Here is a 25,799-nt window from a genome sequence, read left to right as displayed (position 1 = left end):
TGATGCTTCATTTTGTCTAATAATGTTTTGCCAAATAATTTGTTATTTGTTATGTCAATTGGTAAATGCGGAGTTTATGAGTTTGTTGACTTTACAAATTTGAGCTAGAATGATCTGATGCCAGGCATGATTACTTCATCATCCTTCTGTCATGAGAGGCACTACAGTGAGAAACCAGGATTTTGGTATTCACACATAACTGCTTTGCACGTCCATCTCCCTCCAAACCATTTATGTCAGTTTTATGGGCAGAGTGTAGTTTCTTGGACAGTTCATTAAAATGTGATTTAATTCATTATATTCAAAATAGCCTTTTGCTCCTAGGATGACAAAGGTGAAAATACTTCCTTATTTTCTTTTATTCTCATCTCTTTCTCAGTGACCTGTGAAACAAAATCTGCCCTCTAAATCATGTTTTATTAAAAAGCACTTGCATCTCTTTTCAGGATGTTAAGATAATTTCTCCATTCAAGTCCCTGTCCCACTTCTTTTGAGAGCATAAGGAATTGTCACCTGATCAAATTCAGCATGCGATCTTTAAGAAAAGGCTTTTATTCATCTTTCTTTTTATAACTTCAATATTGGTTTGGGGGATGAATAATGTTTCTTTCCTATTATCAAATAATCACAATAAATATGACTAATGGAACACAAGACAAATACCTTCTTAAATGGCACGAAAGAGAATACCACCTTTGATTTACTTCCATGATAATAGATTTTGAATGTTTTACTGCTAGTCAGATTCATGGGACTCTCTTGGTATAGTGTGTGGTGTGTGTGTGTGTGTGTGTGTGTGTGTGTGTGCTCAAGTATATGCATTTGGGCAAAAGACGCTGGAATGAATAGAAGCTTGTTCTCCCCACCATGTAGGATTGGTGGGTAGGAAGGTCTTCTCTCATCCAGAGCCCTACATTGTTAGATTCTGTGGAAAGAGAAGAGCAAAATGATACCTTTTCTGTAAATTCTCACAGGTAGATTGTATCCCACTTTGCAAATGGGTAAAGTGTCTCTGGTCTAGGGAAATTTGCTTCTTAAGTGAATTCTTCCAACTCTAAGTAAAGCTTGCAATCAGTAGTGGCCTTGAGTTCTCCAATGTCAGTACTTCCTTCTCATCTTGATTTCTTTTGAAGTCTATAGAAGAAAATTGGTATATAGGCTGAATGGAGGGCAGAAGGACAGACCAGTATATTGAAGTGTAGGAAATCAGCTTTTGTAGTCCTGATCTAACTAGAAATCTTAGGATAAATCAATGAAAGCTTGACTCTAGAATCTGACAATTCAGCAACCATCAGGAATGCTGGAAATATTAATGTGCAGCAAATGCTTTAGTCATAGAAATTGAGGCAATGGAAGTTTGAGAAGTAAGCCCTGATTTAGTCAAAGGAGAGGGCTACTGAGAGACAGAACTCCCCACCACTGCTCAAGGAGAAGAGACTGTTCCCTATGTATTCAATAAATAATGACTGATGGTCATGAAACACTAATGGCTTAAATTACATATATACACACACACATATATATGTGTATATATATATATGCATATATATATATATATACATATATGAATTAATTTTCACTGGAGTATTTGTACAGAGTATGCACAAAGCTGAAGAACAAAGTTTCTTGAACAATTAGATAATGTTGAGGACAATTTCTGCAAAATATAGATAGAAGGAAATTATAAAATTCTTAAGGCACCATTTAATTCATCTCTCCTCCAGAGAATCAAATAAGGATTTATTAAGGGTCTTTTCTATTCTGATGTTGTGTGAGATTTCATGAGAACAAAAAGGCTTTGAAGAAGGTGAGATATGGGTAACACATTACTCTGAATATTTTTGAGGGGGTAGAGAAGTGTTTTGAACCCCAAATAGAATGATAGTTTTCAAGTATGTTTGATCTATACATAGATTTGGCAGGATAAAATCCCTGCAAAACTCCAATCCCCCAGCTGGTTTTTGGGAGAGGGGGATGGAGATGAAAGAGAACTTCATTAAGACTTAATGAGAGACAATATTGTTTAATGACAACCTTGTGTTAGGATGTGAAAATGCTTTTACATGCATACAGTTTGATATAAAAATGGACTAAATTCTTTTCGTTTTCATAATTATGGGAAAAAGACACTATTTTTAAGAAGACAATGAAGGATTTCACAAGACAGGTATCTACTGCCAAAAATAAATGTATAAATACAGTCATATCTGAAATAATTCAAAGGAACTGTTACCTTACCTTATGGCTCTATGAAGTTCCTGCACCGTCATAGGCAGGTCACAACCCATCCTTACCTTCTCATATGTGTATCAATATCCTCTTGTAAATCCTCCATATTATATATATTCACACACACATGCACACACATATATTATACAGTCATATACATATGTTTAGTATTCTATAAACCTTAAAGAGATAGATAAATGTTACATATCATCATCATCATTGTCATCTTAACAACAAGGTTATAGACACGAGGGACAAGGTCTATACTCTTGTCAGAAATAGGAATATCAGGAGACAGAGCAGGAACAGGGGACAAGATCCTGGCGTAGTTTCAGCATTCTTATGCAGAGTTCAGAAGGGATGTCAGGGATATGTGAATTTAATAGTCATTCTTAGAAACGTGTGTTGAAGTTGTGTGGATGAATGGGAATATCCCTGGATGATAGCCTAGAGTGGAACAAAGAGTGTCAAAGGTAGATGTTTAAGGAATATCAACAAGAAGGGCTCAGGAAAAGCATAAGGAGCCAATGAAAGAGACAGAAGGAATGCTATGAAAGAGCTAAGAAAGGATCAGGCAATTGAAGATTCTTTCAAGCCAAGGGAGGAAAGAAAAGACAGGAGGAGGGGGCTGTAAATATAGTTGAAAGTTTCAGTGAGGTCAAGGAAAAGGAGGACTCATAAAGTCCATTGGAATGGCAATTAGGGCATTGTTGGTGATCTTGAAGCAGTAATTTGGAACCATTGTAATTATTTTAGCCCCCCAAGTTCAACCTTTAGCTATTGACCAGGGCAGGTAGTGTGGTGCATCTTAATGAAAGCACTGCTTTGAGACTATCAGCAATTGATCCTGGCTGCTGAGGTTGTTCAAGCCACAGGGAGAAAATGGTCACAACAAAAATAAACTAACATTTGAGTTCTTGTTAAGGGAAAGAACAATTTGGCTTCTGAACTTTCTGAATTAGAAAAACAAACCAACAAAGAAAACATTTCTAGAGTCATAGAATCTCAGAATTGGGAGGGATGCCAGAGATCATCTAGTTCAATTCCCAACTGAAGGATGGATGCCTGGTACATCCTGCTGCCTTTGATTGAAAAGGGAAATGGGGAGGGAGGGTGGAAGGATGAGAGGAGAGTATGGTAATGTTCTTCAGATACTTAAAAGGTTGTGTTGTGCAAGAGTGATTAGGATTATTTTACAATGACCCCAAGTTCAGGACCAAGAGCAATGGACGAAAGTTGTAAATAGGGAAATTTATTGTCCAAAAGTGAAATGGACTGTTTCAGGAGGTAGTAGGCTCCTCCATCCTGAAGATCCTCAAGCTAAGTCTGAATGTGAATGTAATTCTGTGATTTTATGATTTTTGTAACAAAAAACTCCCCATTCCTGCCATGCCTTAATGATCTCCTGCTGGTGATCAGCGCCCCACTTCTTTATATTATTTTTGCCAATCCTTTTCTTAAATGCTTATAAATTATATCTCTGAGACATCCAGGTAGACACATGGGATAAGGCAGAGGGTGTATCCTGGCACAGTGGTTGGCAAGAACATGGCTAGGATGACATGAGAAATATGGATGAGACCTGCTAGCTATCATTTTCATGTGGCACATTTACCATCAGTAGCTCCCAACATGGGAGCTCCCGAGCCAAAAAGATTAAGTTGCCTTGCCCATGGTGTGTAGTTTGGAAGATACTTCAGTTGTGCAGATGATAGATTTCAGTGGCTTGGAGGGAGCAGTGACAGGCAGAGCAGATGCCAAGAACAGGGCTGTGAAGCAATGTCGAACAGAATTTAATGTCTTTGAGCCTCAGTTTTGTCATCTGTAAAATGGTGGTAATAAAACCTGCACTGCCCCTGTCATAAGGTTGTTAGGAAAATGCTTTGTAACCTTAGAATTCTATGCCATTGTTAGTCTTATTCATCTTATGTTGGCCATTATGAGTTGCTGTGCTACACAGGGATTAGGGTACTAGACAGAGTCAGGTAAATCTGTTTTCAAGTTCTACTTGTAATCTATACAGTAGTACTGCAAGACTCTGGGCAAGTCCCTTAACCTGGCCATGTGTAGATGACTCTCAAAATCAGAGCTAAAAAGATATGTCATTGAATTAAGTTTCTTCATCATAAGTTCGTTCTAACCAACGAAATCACAAGTCTAAGAAAAAAATGGCATTATTTTAATTCTCCAAATAATTCCTTACTTCTTTCCTCCTGACATAGTTCTGTGAGCCTTGATCAATTTACTTGAATGCTGTGGTTTCTGTCATTACAGGATAACATATGAATTTCTAATAAGTGTTTTTTTTTTCATTTTTATTGTTAGGTTTCACTCGTAAAAAAACAAACAAACAGAAAACAACACATCATTTAGGGGGTGGGGGTGGGCTGAGATGTAGCCTGGAATTCTGCCAATTCTGGCCAATATTGGAATCTTCAGCTAGGTGCAGTGGACAGACATTATAATGGGACATTAGAGGACAACTGGAATGCCTGACTTAGAGACTTGCCCTTTAAGAAAGAGTACAGGATAGGGGCTATGATATACACAGAACTGAATAAGGGACTGAAGCCTCTGAATTCTGCTATCTGTCTCCAATTATAGTTTGGAATGCAAATGTCAGATTGTTGACAGATTGTTTTCTTAACACATTTAAAGTAAAATAACCCACCAGCTAGTTATCGATGAAAGTATTTTTCCCATTAGCAATGCCTGACGTTACCCATACATGCATTTCTTCTGGCTGGTGTTAGAAATTCTTGGCTACTATGAGTAGCCAGGAGTAAAAGGACCCCTTTCTGTTGTCCATATACAACTGAGTTTCCAGAAAGTTGAAACCATTCTTATTAGTAGAATAGCTTGTAGTTTCCCAAGTCAGTGACAAACTTTTGTGGAGTTTCTGCGTGGTGGCTTTGGAATCCGGAAGTCTTGGATTGTATTGCTTAACTTGCTACGTAACTATTCCACTTTCAGTACTGGTCTGAGTTTCTTCATCAATAAAACTGGACAGAGAATATATACCAAGTGTGCTTCACAAGGTTGTTAGAGACACAAATGAGATAATGGATGCAGAAGGCTTTTGAAAATTTAAAGCATTATAGAGTGAACAGTGGATTCGAAGGCATTATCCTGTATCCTGTGGCACACAGCTTTGTTTGCTGATGTTCTAGCCTGTTCATTTTTACTTCACTTTTTATTTGCCAAGAATTATGTATCCTTTTAACAGTTAAAATACCAGTAAATTCTGATTGGATTCACAATGAGGGGTAAGAGAGTTAAATTTTCTGGAGCACTGGACCACATTTTCTTCTAGTATTATTTGCAGAACTCAGCCAGGAATCCCTAATGCCAACCAGAAGAAATTCACTGGTCATACCAAACATTGTTACCATGAAAAATGCCCCCATCAAATACCAGCTGGTGGGTTATTTTCCTTCAAATGTGTTAAAAACAGTCAGTAAGAATAATTATTACTATAGCTAATGTTTATCTGGTACTTAAAAATTTGCAAAGTGTTTTATATATACAATCTCATTTGAACCAAAGAAACAGACTGGAAGGAAAGAGCACCATTCTTCATGTGTTCACTAGAGTGCTCCACCCAAGCTCCACTGCTTCATCCCTCTATGAAGATTTAAAGCTCAGAATTCAATGGCTGTTGAAGGAAATTGTAATGGGAGGAGGATTTAGCTTAGTGCAGAAATAGGATTGCTACAAGAAGAAAGGATAACAGGTGACCCAAGTGAATTTCAGTCTTTATTGTATAAATTTGAATTTGAACCCAGGTCCTTTGATTTCTCCCCCCTCCTTTTTTTTCTGTAACATTATTTTATTTTCAATTCCAAATTCTCTTCTTCTTTCACTTCCTAGACTTGTATGTTATTTTCTTTTGTATCCTCAACATTCTGAAGACTTTCTATTCCTTGAACTCAGCACCCCTTTATACCTTTGAGAAGGCTTTCTCTCAAGCCTGTGACCCTAACCCTAACCTCTTCTACACATCTGGAAATCCTAGTTTCCTTCAGGGCTCAGATCAGATGCAATCTCCTACAAGAAGTAGTGCCCCATCATTTTTCTTGTTGTGATTTTCTTCATGCTCCTCTAATTTTCATGTGTATACCTCCACATTTACAGGTTGTGCTTCACACACTAAGATGGAAACCCCTTGAGCACAGGGGCATTTTTGCATTTTGTTGTGTTTTGTGTTGACTCTCTCCTCAGTGACCATTATGGTTCCTCATCTATAAGGAGGATTTTATGAAGGTTTATTGGCTTGAATTGGAAGTCTACTTTATTTCCTTGGGGAGCTGCTAAAAATCTTTCTTTTATTTCAGTGTCCTATCAATGGCTATTATGCACTACTATTGACCACAAAAACGGACTTTCAAAAACCTCTCACATTCTTTTTTATTCTTTTTTTTTAGTTATTTCACTAAATATTTTTTCAGTTACATGTAGAAAATTAGCATTCATTAAAAATGTTTGAGTTCCAAATTCTTTCTTCATTTTACTCCTTGAAAAGATAATATATCAATTATACATATCATATTCTTTTTAAAATTAAATGTATTAGAATTTTAAAACCTTGGTGTGGACCCACGACTTTATTGGTATAGAGAACTCTCAAAAAGGGAACCTTTTCTGCAGACACCAATCACACCTGATTGCTCTTTAACTTCGAGAGTTACATGGGATCACTGAGAGATTGCCTTGCCCAGAGTCACACATCCAGTATGTATCACAGGTAGAATGTGGATCCAGATCTTCCTGACGTAAAGGCTGGTTGTTTAATCTCCCACAGCGTGCTGCCTTTCTGTTTAGTTAAAAACATTAAATATCAATTCAAATACTCATGCTTGCTTAGTAACTGTATTTCATTTAATTATTATAGATCTGCATATGTGCATGGTGCTGGGCTAACATTTCTAGATGATGGGATTGTTAATACATCAAGAAGAACTAGAGCGTCATAAGATTGGCAAGGAAACAGAATTTTTCTCTTCTGCAACCTCTTCTATTTCGCAGTCCCATCAGTTTTCACATGTTAGTCATTATGGACTTCATCATTATCATTACTTCTTCTAATAGTGAATTTTTTGGGGGCCGGGGGGGGTGGGGGGGGTGGGGGGGGACTGTTGCTGAGGCCCTTGATTAGGCCCACCTGTGGGCAGTTCTGCATTAGAGGGAGAAACATTCTCTGCTACACAATTAACAGACCTTCCCTGAATCACTTCTCCTAGTGGGCCACTGGGAAAGTCCTGGATCTACGTGTAAAAGACACCCCTCTACTAATCACACCAAATGGAGTTTACTATAATTTGTTTAATCACTCAGCTGTAATTGAATCCTGATGGGAAGCTGGGTTTCCATCCAGTACTATTCCTTTCTTCCTGCTGAGAAGATGGCAAAGTAGTCATTTCTTCTCCCAAGCATTCTTTCAGCAGTTTGAGGAAGGTGATTTGGATTCTCTTTGCTCAAACTCAGGTTCAATGGTGCTGAACCTGCTGTCTTCATTGCATGGAGGATGTTTTCTCTCTTGCTTAGATTGAGTATGATTTCCATCTTTCTCAAGTCATAATTGGGTTGCCAGAATAACAGTTTCTCCCTACCCCACTCCCTCTTGGGTGGGGTATGTCTCAGATCAAGCATTTGTTTTCCAAATACTGGATCTGGGTAATTGTTCCTGCTGGGTGAGTGCCTGGCTTTCCCAAACTTGTTTAAGAAAAAAGCAGCAACAGCTCTCTAGAGCCCCTGGAACACCCAGGAAGCTATGGTGGTGAAGGAATAATCCAAGGATAGCCTGTTTTGATTAAGTTATCTTCTCCTAACGTAGAAGGTTCCCAGGCCCCTATCCAGCTAGCCATGGACCAGATGAATACTTATCAGCTATATTCAGGTCAGTAGAATACAGACATTGACCTGAAGGATCCAATGCCAAATCCAGTAGGTGGGCTAGCCATATGGGCAGAGAGATAACTTCAGGTTATATGATCAGGCTGCTTGAAGGTTAGAGGTTACACTTTGATAGCACTCACTCAGATGTTAGCATTTAACCTGGTGGTAGTTGTTGAGGCATCAGAACCTAGAAGTGAAGAAGAGGAAGGGGAAGAAATAAAGCAGGGAAGAAAGAAGAATGGTAGATGGAAGGGGGGAAAAGAGAGAGGGAGAAAGAAAAGGATAGGAGAGTAGAAAATTGCAGTAAAAAACTTATTAAGTATCTATTATGTACCAGGTACTTTTCAAATACAACTCATTTGATCCTTAAAGCAATCCTACAAAGTAGGAGCTATCATTTTTAATATTTAAAAAAAATAATTTATTTTGAGTTTGCAATATAATTTCCACAAGATTTCTCGTTCCAAACTCTCTCCTTTCTTCCCTCTGCACCCAGCCTCATTAAGAAGGAAAGCAATTTGATATAGGTTATACATGTGTAGTCATGCAAAACACTTCCCTAATAGTCATGGTATGAAAGACTAACTCCCTCCATCCTATCTTGCCCCCCATTTCTTCTATTCTCTCTTTTGACTCTGTCCTTTCTCAAAGGACTTCTGACTATCCACTCCACCCATCTGCCCTCCCTTTTGTCATCCCTCCTCTCATCCTCTTCCCCTGTAGGAGCTGTTACTATGCATATTTTTCGTTTGAGGAAACAGAGGCAAATGGAAGTTTACAGACTGGACCAGGGTCATATGTCAATTAAATATCTGAATATGTGAGGCTGGATTTGAATTCAGGTCTTTCTGACTTTATCTGCTATGCTACAGTGCAGGCTATAAAGTAAGAGAAGGAAGTGACAGACAAAAGAAAACGAAGGGAGAAGGCAAAGGGAAGAAGGGACAAGTGACATAGGAAGGGGAAAGTGAAAAGATATGAGAAGAAGGAGGAAGAGAAAGGGAAAGAAAGGAGGAGGGTAGAGGAGGGGAAGGGGAAGAGGAGAGGGAGAAAGAATGTGTGTGTGTGGGGGGGGGTCAGTGATGGTGCTCTGACCAAAGATTCATAGCCAAAAGGAAGCAAATTTCTCAATGGCTCATCCACAACACCTGAATCTCTGGAGCTCTGCCCAGGTTCACAGATCTTGTATGCAGCTTGTGTCTTACTTCTTCCCCAGGAGAAACAAGTTCCCTGAGGGCAGAGGTTGTTTAGTTTTTGTATTTCTAACCTTGGCAACTGTGTGGTGCCTGGCACTTGTAGGTGCTAGAAACAGGTTTGTTGAATTGATCTGTTTTTGATACTATGGCTTAAAAAATATTTCATCCTGGTGGAGCCAAGATGGCAGACTAGAAAGACACACTTATGTAGGGTCTCCCCACACAGCCCACAAAATACCTGTAGAGAGGGACTCTCAACAAATTCTGGAGCAGCAGAAGAGGAGAACAACAGAGTGGAGGAGATTTCCAGCCCAGGGTGACCTGAAAGGCCAACGGAAATACCAGTTGCACTGGACTCGGAGCAGAGCGAGGAGCCCAGCCTTGCCTTGGCTGAGCAGTGAGGCTGGACAAGACTCTGGGAGGAGGACACCTCGGGGGCAGGATCTCCAGTCACAGCACCAGCAGGTCTGCAGATCCCTCAACCCACAGGTGCCAAAGGTCAGTGATAGGGTTTTTTCAGATGGCCAGGAAGGGAGAAGGGCCTTTCCATAGCTCCTGCAGGAGGCAGCAGCCACAGAGGGTGCACAGGAGCCCATACAGACTGCTCTTTGTTGGAGAGTAAAAACCCCTGGGGGCACTGAAGAGCTGTGTCCTACCTCAGCCCAGGGTGGAAGACCAGGGAGAGCTGGTCTTTGTCTTACACTGAATGGTGGCCCTGCCTATCCAGCTTATCTGAAAATCAGCCCCTAGTGCTGACTTGGCTGAACTGGAGGCCAGGTGGCTGTGAAGAGATAATTGCTAAGATTCTGGACCTAAAAATCCCTCTCTGCATCCAGACCAGTACACACGTGATCGTGCCACCTTGGAGGAACTGAGATCTCACAGATTCCCAGAGTATACCCTACTCTTGACAAAGGACCCAAAAGTCAAGTAACTGGTTGGGAAAATGCCCCAAAAAGGGGAAAAAAACAAGATTATAGAGGGTTACTTTCTTGGTGAACAGATATCTAATCCCATCCTTTCAGATGACGAAGAACAATGCTTACCATCAGGGAAAGACATAGAAGTCAAGGCTTCTGTATCCTAAACATCCAAAATAAATATTCAATGGGCTCAGGCCATGGAAGAGCTCAAAAAGGATTTTGAAAATCAAGTAAGAAAGGTGAGGAAAAACTGGGAAGAGAAATGAGAGAGATGCAAGAAAAGTATGAAAAGCAGGTCAACACTTCGCTAAAGGAGATCCAAAAAAATACTGAAGAAAATAACATCTTGAAAAATAGGCTAACTCAACTGGCAAAAGAGGTTCAAAAAGCCAATGAGGAGAAGAATGCTTTAAAAAGTAGAATTAGTCAAATGGAAAAGCAGGTCCAAAAGCTCACTGAAGAAAATAGTTCTTTCAAAATTAGAATGGAACAGATGGAGGCTAATGACTTTATGAGAAACCAAGAAATCACAAAACAAAACCAAAAGAATGACAAAATGGAAGATAATGTGAAATATCTCATTGGAAAAACAACTGACCTGGAAAATAGATCCAGGAGAGACAATTTAAAAATCATGGGACTAACTGAAAGCCATGATCAAAAAAAGAGCCTAGACATCATCTTTCATGAAGTTATCAAGGAAAACTGCCCTGATATTCTAGAACCAGGGGGAAAAATAAATTTTGAAAGAATCCACCAATCACTTCCTGAAAGAGATCCAAAAAGAGAAACTCCTAGGAACATTGTGGCCAAATTTCGGAGTTCCCAGGTCAAGGAGAAAATATTGCAAGCAGCTAGAAAGAAACAATTCAAATATTGTGGAAATACAATCAGGATAACACACACACACACACACACACAGAGCACAGAGTAAACTGAATAGGATGGGATCATATCTTAAAAAAATGAAATTAAGTGGTGAGAGAGAAATATATTGGGAGGAGAAAGGGAGGAATGGAATGGGGTAAATTATGTCATAAAAGAGGCAGGCAAAAGACTTTTCAGTGGAGGGAAAAAGAGGGGAGGTGAGAGAAAAACATGAAGCTTACTCTCATCACGTTCAACTAAAGGAACGAATAAAATGCACACTCATTTTGGTATGAAAACCTATCTTACAATACAGGAAAGGGGGGGAGAAGGGGATAAGCAGGGTGAGGGGGATGATGCAAGGGAGAGCAGTGGGAGGAGGGAGCAATTTTAAGTCAACACTCTTGGGGAGGGACAGGATCCAAAGAGAGAATAGAAGCAATGGGGGGCAGGATAGGATGGAGAGAAATATAGTTAGTCTTACACAACATGACTATTATGGAAGTCATTTGCAAAACTACACAGATATGGCCTATATTGAATTGCTTGCCTTCTCAAAGGGAATGGGTGAGGAGGGAAGGATGAAGAGAAGCTGGAACTCAAAGTTTTGGGAACAACTGTCGAGTACTGTTCTTGCTACTAGGAAATAAGAAATACAAGTAAAGGGGTATAGAAAGTTATCTGGCCCTACAGGACAAAAGAGAAGATGGGGATAAGGGAAGGAAGGGATGTTAGAAGAGAGGGCAGATTGGTGATAGGGGCAATTAGAATGCTCGGCGTTTTGGGGTGTGGGGAGGGGAGAAATGGGGAGAAAATTTGGAACCCAAAATTTTGTGAAAATGAATGTTAAAAGTTAAATAAATAAAAGAGATATGGGAAAAAAAAATTAACCTCAGAGGAAAAAAAAAATTTCATCCTGCCCCAGAATGGAGTTTCACATTCTTTTGTGAGTTTTCTTCATTTCCTCTGTCAATGAAGACACAGAGGTAGAAATCAACTACCACTTCTCTATTATTGTAATGAAGTGAATATATGTAACCTAAATAACCCAACCCCCTGGCTACATAAAGTGATAGATAGATCTAAAAGAAGCAGCAGATGATGCAGTGGAGAGAAAGCTGGACTGAGCTAAGAGTCAAAAACACCTGGGGTCATACAACCTCTCACCCAAACTGCTTCTATGACTCAAGGGAAGGCACTTCCTCTCTGTGTCCCTTAGGCAACTCTGTGACACTGTAAATGGTGTAGCAGATGACTATCTGAATGGGGACAGGTCTAGTCTCCATCCTACCTTTTCTCTAACATTTCTATCATACTTGGGGATCTTCAAAGCATTTTAGATATGTCTTGGCAACAGCCCAATGAGGCAGATGCCATAGGCATTTTTTATCACAATTTCATTGAGACACACAGATGGTAAGTCCCTCGTCCACAGTCACAGGGCTACTCAATGTTGAAGGCATGATTGGAACTGCTTTTACCTGTCTACATTTTGTGAATTCTATCTACATCCCTGTGCTCTCTTTCCCACAGTCTTTTCTTTGGCATTAGCCCTCATTCCCTTAAACCAATATCTGTGTGCCCTAGTACATTTAGACACTGTACTGTCTACAGTACAAACGTACATCTACTGTACAAACTACAGTTTGTAACTGTACTGCAGAAACAATGAGGTTGTGAAGCAGTATCCCAAGGATGAATTGTTCAGAATGCTGTGTGATGGCTGATGGCTTCATCACGGTTGTCACCGGAAGTGCTATGCAAGAAGGGATTGGGAAACATCTCTCCTTTTCTCATTCTAATTCTTATTGCTATTATATTTCTTCCAGTATTTTATTGACAGTCTTCTCTTCTCTCCTCTTCTCTTCTCTTCTCTTCTCTTCTCTTCTCTTCTCTTCTCTTCTCTTCTCTTCTCTTCTCTTCTCTTCTCTTCTCTTCTCTTCTCTTCTCTCTCATTCTTTTATGTCTGTTCTGTCTCTCCCTCTCTGTTCTCTCTTTATCTCTATCTCTGTCTCTATCCATCTCTGTTCTCTCTGTTTCTCCCTGTCTCTCTCTCTCTTTCTCTGTCTTTCTCTTCTCATAGGTGGGCTCTGCATTGCTCAGTCAGTGAGAATCCCTCAAGAACGGAAAGACAAGACCATTGATTTTGATAGAATTATCAAACAGCTCTTGGATACTCCCAACTCCAGGGCCGTGGTGATTTTTGCCAACGATGAGGATATAAAGTAAGGATGACTGATGAAGTTTGTTAATATGCATGTGACAGCTTCCAGAAACAGGCAGATCAGGATGAAGGCACCAGCGGGAAAAAGAAAGTATTGAATCAAAGCTATTATTACACACTGACAAAGTCAATATATGCTTTCTAAGCTGCATACTTAATGATGGGAAGCAATGTAAGTCACAGTAGGTTGCTATCATTCATTCTGGGCTCCTCCCCATTAAAGAGTCCTCTCCTATTAGTAGAAGTGCTATGCTATATTATTTTTAAAAATTAAAGACCACTGAACCCTTTGGACATTTTTGTTTGTTAAGAAATATCAACCACTAGAAGACTTTTATCTGTTATGTTGAAGCCTTTATAAGTCTGAAAACAAATGTTTGTAATTTTACAATAGATAAGGATGTGCTTTTATTTTTGAACATTGATTCTTAGGTTCACTCTTGGGCATTTGCATGAGACTGGTCATTGGTCAGGGAATGGTTAGCTTTGCGTTTCATGAAGACATGTAGCAATGAGTAACCACTACTGTATGTAGTAGGCTACGATGACATAAAAACAACAGGGGGAAGGTTTCCTGCCATCAGGAAACTTGCCTTCCATCTCATCAAATGAGAACAAAACTAAGTTAAAAGTTGTTTACAGGCTCCATGAGACCATAGTTTAATAGAAGACTAAAATGTCTAACACCTAATATGTCTAGAAGAATAAAAATCTGGAACATGGGTCTACTTCCCTAAAATTCTTTGGCAAGGTATTTGAGTTAAAGTTCTAGGGAACCATATATTTGGCTCTTAGAATTCAGCAATCCCATGGTACAGTAGAACTATTTTTGTACTAACTAGGTATTATATTTGATTGGATGGGGCTAAAGCATAAATGTTTTGCCCTACTCTTTCCATTAACTACACATGCTCTGCTCCTTTCCACAGACAGATCCTGGCAGCAGCCAAAAGAGCAGACCAAGTAGGTCATTTCCTATGGGTGGGATCAGACACCTGGGGCTCCAAAGTCAACCCATTACATCAGCATGAAGACATAGCTGAAGGAGCCATCACCATTCAGCCAAAGAGAGCCACGATAGAAGGTAAGAAGTGCATTTCCTAGGGCTGGTTCTTCCATTTCATTGGAGCCAGGAGGGTCTGGGAATGATTCTCAGTGGCTGCTAGGTATGATGCTAGCAAAGGCGGGTGTATAAGCCCATGGCTTTATGGATCATACATTATTTATTTATTCGGCATTTCAAGCCCAACATCTGTGAAACACAAATAAGGTCACATACCTTCCCCAGTGCCTTCTCTGAGTTGATATTCCTCTTTTCAATGAACTGTATTATTTTCCCAATGGTAGAATTATTAGTATGCATTTTTTCACTCATACCACAGGAGTTTTCTGATAGTATAGCATTACAGTTAATATGAAAAGAAATAACACTGCACTCACACTCCTATGTGAGTGAGATGCATTATCTAAGAGAATAAATTCCCTTTGTAATTTATCCATTACTTGCCTAGCAGGATAACTATGGGAAATGTTTCCCCCCATTACCTCTCAAGGTCCCTCACAGCCCTGTGGGCCTGTGATTACATAGCATATCACCCTTTTCAGAAGCCAGCATCCATTGCATCCCTGTAAGCTTTGGAGAACTCTGCCTTCCTGGCAGCCCCAGGGACCTTCCAGAAGCAGGAGGGTGGAGGGAAATGTAATTGGCATCCTTCTGGGTGAGCAAAACTTGCTGATTGCCATTTATGTTCTCATTTAATTTGAAAAGAAAAGTTCTTTCAAAAGTAGACACTATGTAAAGAAAGAGAACTCCTCCATGGGTACCTAGCTTTATATTTCTTTTTGTTAGGCCTTGTCTCCAAAGGCTCTCTGGCACATGCTTCACACATTAAAATGAGCTCTGACTTCTCATTCAAAGGGGGATCAGATATTTGCATTCCTTTTGCCTCCACTCCAGTCTAATTAATTATTCTCTCCAGAATGCTGGATGCCTGCTCTGTGGAGGCTTTTGGAAGGCTCAGGTGCCTTTTCTCAGTTTTCTTCTTATGTTTCTTTTTGAGTTAAAAAAAATCCTCTGTCACTTTTTTATTACCTGTAGCTTCCACTGAATTTTCATAGGATCGTGGCTCTAGAATAGGAATTCTTTACCTTTATTTGTGTCATAGACCCATTTCACAAACTGGTGAAATCTATGCCTTGCTTCACAGAATAATGCACCTTAAAGGCATAAAATAGAATACATAGGATTGCAAAGGAAACCAATTATATTGAAAAATAGTTATTTTTTAAAAAAGAGAAAAAAATTCATGGATTCCTGGTTCAGATTCTCTACTTTAAAGCTAGAAGATATTTCAGAAGCCATTTACGATCGGATGATGATGATGATGATGATGATGATGATGATGATGATGATGATGATGATGAAGATGATGAAGATAATGACAAAAAAGCAGCAGGAACAATAGCGAGGCTTTGTGTGATGCTTTCAGATTTGCACGTAGGTAGGGGGCTCAGTCCTAGTAGCTGGGTGGCTCAGAAGATAAAACCTACCACTGTTGGTCAGGAAAATCTGAGTTGGAATCCTTGCCTCTGGTATTTATGAAGTTTGTGACCCAGGCTGTGTCACTGAAGCAGTCTGTATCTTAGCTTTATCAGCTGTAAAATGAGGATAGTATTATCACTTATCTCACTGGGTTGTTGTGCGAAACAAATGAGTTATCAAAGATACAGGACTTTGCAAATCTTAAAGCTCTATATAAATGGTAACCTTATCATCATCATCATCATCATCATCATCATCATCATCATCATCATCATCTTCTTCTTCTTCCTCTCATCATTCCCCTTATCATTTTTATCTCTTTTTACCTTCACAAAAATCCTGGGAGGTCAATACTATTGTCACTTTATGGCAGCCTGAGAGATGTGATGTGCCTTGCTCAGGGCCACACTGGAAAGGATGAGGTAGGGCTAGAATTCAAGTGTTCCTAACCCCAAGCCCATCACTTTAACTACTGCATCATCTGGTCTATGTTTAGAGCTAGAAAGGACCTTAGAGTTCATGTAGCTCTGCTCTTTCCCTCCATTGTTATAGATGAGGAAACTGAGGCAGTTAGGTTAAGTTTCAGAGGTGAAGTGGAATTTGAACTTCAGTCATCTGACTCCAGGCTCACTTTTCCAAAGAGAGTGCCTTTTTTGGGGGACAGGGAGCTTTTCCCCCAAGGAATGAATTAAATTATGTGGTAATAGATTTGGAATTGAAGGGGACCTTAGAGGGCATTCAGTTTAATATCCCTGCCCCTCCTTCCATTTTATTAAGGGGTAGGGAAGGGATGTGACTTGTCTAAGCTCTGGCAGGTACTGAGTGGTAGGGCCAGAATTTGGAGCCAAGTCTCCTGAATTCAAGTCTGGAATTCTTCTACTCTACTATATTACATCCTAGAGAAGGTCTGTGCCTAGAAGTCTTTTCCAATGTGTGACAGTTAAATGAAATGAGATAAAAGGAATCTTTGCTCTTCCCTTCAAAGCAGGGCTTCTTAATCTTTTTTTTTTTTTTTGGAATTTTTTTGGATGTCTTTGCAATCTTGTCAGGCAATAAACATTTATGAAGCACCTACTGTGTGCCAGGCTCTGCTACATACTGTAGATAACAAAAAGAGGCAAGGCAATCTTTGCTCTCTCCAATGAAAATTTTGTATTTTATCCTGGAGGTGATAAGCAGCCTCTGGGATTTATTGACCGGGGGTTTGTGGGGCATTGGGAGGGAATGACATAGCTGGACCTGTACTTTAGGAAAATAGCTTTGGAGAATAAGTAGAGGATGGATGAGATCATCTATAACAATGGGCAGATCTATCAGTGGGTGGGAAAGGTCTTCTTTAATTACATTATTCAATCAGAGGCACTTTTAGTAAAACAAAAAAACAGCCAAAGATCCTAATTTGATTGCCATCACAGGAGTCTCCTGGCTAAGCAAGGGGAAATTCATTATTAGATTAGCTGCAGAGGAATGAATTGTTCAGTCTCAGTTATTCTTTAAGACTGTCTTCTAAATTACAGAGAGATTTGAGTTGCTATCAGTGACAAAAAGACCCACATCAGCAAAATAGGATCAGGAGATCAAAGATCTAGAGTGTGAAGGAATTTTAGAAGCTAGCTAGACTAGCATCCTCATTTTACAGTTGAGGAAACTGAGGCTCTGAGAGATTAAATGACTTGCCAAAGGTCATATAAGTAGTATCAAAAATGGGATTAGAATTAAAGCCCTGCCTCCAAACTCTGTTACTTCCACTGTACTGTCACAGATCTTTGAAATGAATGTCTTTGTCAGCAAAATAATCCCAGTGTATCCCACCCAAGGATAACTTTTTTTTTTTTATAAGGAAAAAGTCACAGATACTACCAGCCAAGGACAAGGAAGCAAGTCATGGAAAGATCTTCCTTGACATCTTTGGCTGTTTGGTGTGCACAGGAGAGCCAAGGAATATCTTGAATTTTGGCAGTGCTCTTCTATTTCCAGAGCCAGAACATTTCTGTAATTTTTAGTTTCCCTGAATTGTCTGATGAGCCAAGGAATCCCTGGCAGCTTCTTTGCTTCTGCATTGCCCCATTAACCCAGGCTTTCAATAATCATCTCCAGCTCTGAATATCTCCAGTGAGAGGAAAGTGCCTAAGTCTATGTCAACTGACTGCCCTCCAAATCATTCTACTGCTGGGGGACTGGCTTAGTACTGGGCAATCCTCTGACTGGGAACAAAGGATCACAGGTCAGCATCTTTTCATCTGTTTCATCCTCACCGACATTAGAGAGCTGTTGTAAGTGAATCTGGGTTTTCAAAGATGACTGTAATAGTATTCTTTACTGATGATGACTTTCAAATGATTCTGTGATGAAGTTTGGCTCCTGACACAATTTTGAAATATGTAAATTTACAGAAAATATGCAAATATGCAGAAAAGTGTGTGTGTGGTTGGAGTGGAGCAAACATGATTGAACCAGGAATAACATCCATTTGTAGCTTCCCACCTTTATTCCTTTGGACTTTCTCCATCATGCTCCCCTTCCCACTCTCCCCCGTCCCCTGCTTTAAGCTTCTTTTTGCGGGGTGTCTTCCCTCATGATATTGTAAGCTCCTTGAGAGCATAGACTAGCTTTCTTTTTTCATATTTGTATCGCTAATGCTTAGCACGGTGCCTGGCATGTTGTGAATGCTTAATTAAGGTTTGTTGACTAAGACTTTTTCAGTGTCAGTAATATACTTATTGAAGATCTATCCAGAATTGAGGTCTCCTCTGATATTATCCTGTACCTCTACTTCTTTTCCTGGATTTATCTGGAGTCCCTATTAAAAGACTGCAATCTCAGTCTTTTAACTTCACTGACAAACTTACTTCTTATGCTTAGTTATCATTTCTAGTTCATCCTTTGAAGACCAACCATATGGAAAGGCCAGGGTCTTAAAAGTTTCCTGAAACAAGACCTGCATCCTCCTGTGCCCAGGGCACTGAGAACAACACAACTATTGAGTCAGAGACCTGGATTTGAATGCTAGCTTGGATATTTATGAGCTGTGACCCTAGGAAAGTCACTTAAATGATTTTAGCAGCAGTTTTCTCAACTGCAAAAGCAAGATAATGGTATTTATGTTATTTATTATATGTGTTTTCTGGGAGGAAAGTCCCTAAACTTTAAACCACTATCTTAATCTGAGGTAGCAGCAGCAATAGTGGTGTTAGTGGTAGTGGTGGTAGTGGTGGTAGTGGTAGTAGTAGTAGTAGTAGTAGTAGTAGTAGTAGTAGTGGTGGTGGTGGTGGTAGTAGTAGTAATAATGGTGGTGGTGGTAGTGGTGGTAGTAGTAGCAACAGCAGTGGTTGTAATAGTAGTAGTAGTGGTGGTGGTGGTGGTAGTAGTAGTAATAGTGGTGGCGATGGTGGTGGTGGTGGTAGTGATGGTAGTAGTAGCAGCAGCAGTGGTTGTAATAGTAGTAGTAGTAGTGGTGGTGGTGGTAGTAGCAGTAATACTAATTCATGATGAATGTTTGTGTGAGATACTGAACAGAACATTAGACTAGAAGTCAGGAGACCTATGTCTAATACTGGCCCTGCAGTCAACTGGTTGTATAATGTTGGCTTAATACAACTAAGCTTTGGTTCTATCATTTATAAAATTAGAGATGTGGACTGAATTTCTAATACTCATTCCTGAATCCATGCTGCTCCCCCCCATATAATCCATGATGTCTTGCTCCCACCTAGTTATAAATTATAATGATGATGAGGTAAAAGAGCAGAGACTATGGAGCTAGTCATTAGTGACCTCATTCTATGCTGTGAATTAAAGGGAGACCTAGAGAAGGTACGTTTTATGACTCTGTGTCATCTTCCATTACACAACATTCAGTTGACAGGTCCTACAAATGGATATTTTGTACAGAAGGATAATATGCTTTTATGTATGGAGATTTGAGGGCTATTTTTTTGGAGGTGGTAGAGAGAAGAGATTACAGTATTTTTGAAAATGTTTAAAAACTGGCACTCTGAAGAAAATATTAATGACACATTTTTAAGTTGAATCTGAATTACTAACAACTTTTTCTATCACTTTTCTAAGTCTAAAAATCAACAAAAAAGTAAATCAAACATCCATGTGTAGTAAGTATTTGCTCATTTCTGAGATCCAAATGATCAGATAGCCAAGCCAATGATCTGGAGAGTCAGACAGAGCAGTGTCCAGCACACCCCAACGGGAGAGGAGGAGGTATTATACCTCTCTCCTGAACCAACAGAGGGAAATCAAGTCAATCTTCTAGTTCTAGCTGAAGCCCAATTCTTTCCATCTTAGACTGTAGGCCTGAGTGGGGGGTGGAGGGTGTCTTTATCTGATCTGTTTATCCTCTGTACTTAACACTGTACCTTGCATTATTAGGCTCTTAAAAAATACTTGTTAATGGATTGATTTCCTAATTCCTCCAGCCTGTAGTGAGAAAGCTCTAAACTTCCTCAGCAAGCATTGTCTGCACTACATATTTAGCAGCAGCCACATATTTGCTTGTGGTGTTAATTATTTTTTGATATGTATTAGCTATACCCCTCAAGCATTTAGACCATTTCTTCAGAGATGTCTCTTGGAACCATTCTCATTATTTCCCAATTAGATTGCAAACTCCTACATGTAGCATGTAATTTCTCTCTATGTATATCTACAGTCAGAAGTTTCGATTTCTGTTGTGTCACTCTGAGCAAGAACCTGTAACTTGATTCATACTATGTGAAAATAATGACTCAAACTCTGTCCCTACTTCACATGCAAAGTGTGAAAGGCAAACACATTATGATTCACTGTGGGTTATGAATGATGACAATAAAGATTCCTCAATTCAAGTAAGGGGGCAGCTAAATGGCACGGTGGATGGAGTGCCAGGTCTGAGGTCAGGAAGACCTGAGTTCACATATTTACTAGCTATGTAATCCTAGGCAAATCACTTTACCTTGTTTGCCTCCATTTTCTAATCTATAAAATGAGCTGGAGAAATAAATGACATCCCACTCCAATATCTTTGCCAAGAAAACTCCAAATAGGGTCATGAAGAGTTGGACACAACTCCAAATTACTAAACTAAAGCAAAAGAGTTCAATCAAATGTAAATTGCAAAGTTGAAAATGAAAAAGTCATACTCTAAAAATGTATCAGATTACCACACATTGGTGAACATTAGCTTTCTTTTCATCTTTACCAGTGGCAGATGTATTCCAAGTGGTAATAACATAAAGGTTCATTTTCCTAGTGCTCTCCAACAAAGTACATGTCTCATACCTTGGAATCATCTCACCAGAATTTGCATCATGGATCTACCACTCACAACTTTTGTGATACTGGGGAGTCAGATAACTTCCCTGGGACTCACTTTCATCATCTGTGAAATGAAGGATTGGACTCGATAACTCTAAGGTCCCTTTCAGCTATAGCTCTCTATGGTCCTTTGATGGATGAAGATATGAAAAAATGAATGAATGAAAAAAAAAATAAGATTGTGTTATATGCAAGTATTGAGGATAAAAACTGTAAAGGAAGACAGTATGTGCTTTGGGAAAGCTTATGCCCCAACAATGCAAATTGAAAGTTTTACTTGCTATGATCCTAAAACAGTGTCAGATTATAAATGGTGTCTGCTCTGTAGAAATAGAAAAAAAATGACATGAAGGGCCAAGGGAATGAACGATGTATTTTAAATGTTTAATGAAATTTGGCAATTGCTGGTAAAATATACTTTTGGGGGAAATGATCTTTCCTGGTTATCTAGTCATTTATAATCAACTTAAGAAGGAGAAGATAAAATAAGCTCAGTGAATAGTATGTAAATCAAACATTTATGAAACTTGGAAGAGTTTTAGAGAAATATGATATTTCTTTACAGGATAACTAAGTAAATTATATTGAATCATTCCTTGAATCTACAGAATGGGGATTTGGAAGGGCAAAGGAGAGGATGCATTAGATGATAAGAATAACATTCTATAAGAAATATTGGACATATTTCTTTTAAAATCAATTATGCATTTTTATATCCCTTTGTTTTTTTTTTTTAATATAACCTTCCCTCTTTCCTTACCTAGCTGTCCCTTATAAGAAAGAAAAAAAGGGAGACAAAGCAGTTCAACAAAACCAACCAATGTTGATCAAATTTGACAGTAAATTAACAAGAAGACATGAGGATCTTATTACCTTCCATAGGATCAGTTCTAGTCTCTATGCAAATCATTACTAGATCTATATATCTAACTTCTAGTCTTTTCACTTAGCTTCAGTCACAAAACTTCAGTTGCCTCTTTGACATCTAGAGCTGGATCTCCTGTAGGCATCTCAAACCCAATGTTTGTAGCTTGGCCTTATCTTTTTTCCCCAGAACATCACTATTATTATTCAACATCTCCCTGCTCACCTGAGGCATACAACCATCCTTTATGACTGACTCTCACATGTCCCATATATCCTTGTCAACTCGATAATTTCTACCCTTGTAACATTTCTCATATATGCCCTCTTCTCTCTACTCAGATAGCTCCAACCCTAGTTTAAACTCCCATTATTACTCTCCTGGATTAATGAAATAGACTTTTAACTGGTCTTCCAGTCTCAAGTTCCTTCTTAATTCAATCCTTCCCCCACTCAACTGCCAAAGTGATTTTTTTTTTAAGCAGTGAATTCTAGTGGCTCTTTATTACTCTAAGGATTCAATACAAACCTCTCTGGCATTTAAAGCTCTTTATAATCTGGTCTTTTCTCATGCAGTCTGTAAGGTATACAAATCTACTTGTAGGTCCTTAAATACAACAAGCACACTATCTCCCATCTTTGTGCCTGTTCACTGTCTTTCTTCTATGCCTAGAGTGTTCTACTCCCTGCATCTGCATTTTAATTTTCCTTGGCTTCTTTTGTAATGCCTTTTCTGTTGCATTTCCTTACATCTGCTCTGCATATGTCTTGTACATACATGTGATCTTTCCCATTAGAATCTATTCTCCTTGAGGACAGGGGTACCACCACTCCCATTCCTTCTGTCCCCAGTGCTTAAGAAGTTCTGGGCACACAATAAGTGTGCCCTAAATGGTTACTGATCAACTGACTTTAAAATGCACTTCTTAAATGACACTTTTAGCATTGGAAGGTATCATAAAGAAAATTTTATCCATTGTATTAGCCAGGATCTGCAAGTCTCTCTTCTAACATCCCTTGGTGATTGCTAGGCAGTTTCTGCTGAAAACATTTAAATAGAAGCTCCCTGAGGCAGGAGACATTTTGCTTTTGTGTTTGCATATCTAGTGTTGAACGTTCGACGAGTAGTAATCCCTTTATACATGCTTGTTGATTGATTGTGTTTCTTGCCTCAAAAAGCAACCCATCACAATTTTTAACTGTCAAATATACAAATACAGTTACTTCAAAGTGCATTTGAACTGAATGGCTTTGAGTACCAACTACTATTTTTTAAAATTTGAGCTAAGCTTTTATATTTGATTGAGATGGTGATAGGTAGACACTGGAGTTCATTGAACAATAGAGGACATGGTCAGACCTGGGCTTTTAAGAAGATTGTTCTGATAGTTGATTGAAGGACTGACGCGCATGAGGAGGAACTTGAATCAGGGAGTCCAAAAGGGAGGCTATTGTCATATTGTGAAGGGGGAAAGCCTTCACAGAAAGGTGACATATATATTGGACTGAGTATGAGAATGAGTAGGAGTTCAACATGGTAAGAGAGAGAGGGTAGATATTTCAAATGTAGGGAACAGTGAGAGCAAAGGAAGCAGTATAGTGTTGGGACAGGCTGGGAGGACAGCCTGAAATTCAGTTGGACTAGAGATAGACTATGTGGAGGGGAGATAAGACTGGAAAGAGAATATGGCTGTAGAATGTGGATGGATTTGAACCTTAAAAGTTCCAGTGTTCTTCAGAAAGGGCTTTGGAGTCACTCAAGGATTGTGGGCAGAAAAAATATATGTTGACACCAATTCATAATAATGGTTAATCTGGTAGTATAAAGGATGAGTTGGAGAGGCAAGACTCAAGACAGAAAGACTGATTGGAAACTAGTATAGTTACTTAAGGTAGAGAGTAATGAGAAAGGACAGTAGAGTGGTGAAATTGAGAAAAGGGAGAGATGAATGCAAGAGATGTACTGAAGATATCATCAGTAGCATTTTGTAACGGATTCAATGGGAGGAGAAGAAGGAGTAGAGACAAATAGAAATGTATTTGATGGTAAATGGTGGTACCCTTGACAGAAACAATGATATAAGAAAGAACAACAGAGTTTTTGAGTAAGGATTACAAACTTTGTTTTAGACATGTTGAACTTAACATGCTAGTAGCTAGGCCCATCCAGAGCCACTTGATAATATGGGTCTGAAGACCAAGGAGAAAGGTCCATACTGAAGTATGAGAGATATCTTCCAAGGGAGGTTTGTTGAAACAACTCAAGTGAATGACAATGACAAAAAAGAAAGAACAAAGACTAAGGTAGGTATTATTAGTTATAAACAAGGGAGGAAAGTGCAGAGCTCACACAGCACAGCCCAGGAAGCACATAGCACAGCCCGACGTGGACGAGACAGGACCCTGAACAGACCTCAGGGAGTCACCAGCAGCACCAGTTCTCAGATTGCTCAACCCACAAATAGCTTCAAAGGTCATTGAGAGGGCTCCTTCATCCAGGAGAGGGGAGCTTGATCTGGAGTGGCAGCCCTGCCACCAAGACCTCCACCAAAAACTTCTGGGTGAATTGAGAAGCTGATCTGAATCTCAGCCCTGAGTGGCAGCCCTGGGAGACCTCCACCTAAAGCCCTTGAAGGAATTGAGCTACTGATCTGAATCTCAGCCCTGAGCTCCGCCCTGACAAAGAACTCAAAAGTCAAGTAACAGACTGGGAAAATGCCGCAAAATGGGAAAAAGAATAACACAATAGAAGGTTACTTTCTTGGTGACCAGGTATTTTCTTCCAGCCTTTCAGGTGAGGAAGAACAATTTAGGTCTTCAGAGGAAGACCTAAATTCAGAGCTTTTGCATGCAAAACCTACAAAACAAATATGCGGTGGCCTCAGGCCATGGAAGAGCTCAAAAAAGATTTTGAAACTCAAGTAAGAGAAGTGGAGGAGAAATTGGAAAGAGAAAATGAGAGTGATGCAAGAAAACCATGAAAAGTAAGTCAGCAGCTTGCTAAAAGAGACTCAAAAAAATGCTGAAGAAATTAACACCTTGAAAAATAGATGAACTCAAATGGCAAAAGAGGCCCAAAAAACCAATAAGGAGAATGCTTTAAAGAGCAGGATTAGTCAAATGGAAAAGGAGGTTCAAAAGCTCACAGAAGAAAATAGTTCTTTAAAAATTAGAATGAAGCAGATGGAAGCTTATGACTGTATGAGAAACTAAGAAATTACAAAACAAATCCAAAAGAATGTAATAATAGAAGACAATGTGAAATATCTTATTGGAAGAACAACTGACCTGGAAAATAGATCCAAGAGAGACAATTTAAAAATTATGGGACTACCTGAAAGCCATGATCATAAAAAGAACCTAGTCATCATCTTTCATGAAATTATCAAGGAAAACTGCCCTGATATTCTAGAACCAGAGGGCAAAATAAATATTGAAAGAATCCACTGACTACCTTCTGAAAGAGATCCAAGAAGAGAAACTCCTAGGAATATTGTAGCCAAATTCCAGAGTTCCCAGGTCAAGGAGAAAATATTGCAAGCAGCTAGAAAGAAACAATTTGAGTATTGTGGAAAACAATCAGGATAACACAGAATCTGGCAGCTTCTACCTTAAGGGATTAGAGGGCTTGGAACATGATATTCCAGAAATCAAAGGAACTAGGGTTAAAACCAAGAATTACCTACCCAGCAAAACAGAGTGTAATACTTCAGGGGAAAAATGGTCATTCAGTGAAATAGAGGACTTTCAAG

General features: G+C 39.3%; 1 protein-coding gene across 3 annotated transcripts in view; it reads left to right on the top strand.

Moving 5' to 3' along the window:
* Nucleotides 1–25,799, top strand: part of GRM7 (glutamate metabotropic receptor 7) — a 1,016,657-nt gene that overhangs the window by 449,663 nt on the left and 541,195 nt on the right. For all 3 annotated transcript variants that reach the window (XM_072598608.1, XM_072598609.1, XM_072598607.1), the window contains exons 3-4: nucleotides 13,194–13,335; nucleotides 14,264–14,418. In XM_072598608.1, the coding sequence (XP_072454709.1) occupies nucleotides 13,194–13,335; nucleotides 14,264–14,418 (297 nt within the window). The remainder of the gene's footprint in view (nucleotides 1–13,193; nucleotides 13,336–14,263; nucleotides 14,419–25,799) is intronic.

This window comes from Notamacropus eugenii, chromosome 3 (genome assembly GCF_028372415.1).
Source record: "Notamacropus eugenii isolate mMacEug1 chromosome 3, mMacEug1.pri_v2, whole genome shotgun sequence".
NCBI lineage: Eukaryota > Metazoa > Chordata > Mammalia > Diprotodontia > Macropodidae > Notamacropus > Notamacropus eugenii.
This window is presented reverse-complemented; position numbering and strand designations above follow the sequence as displayed.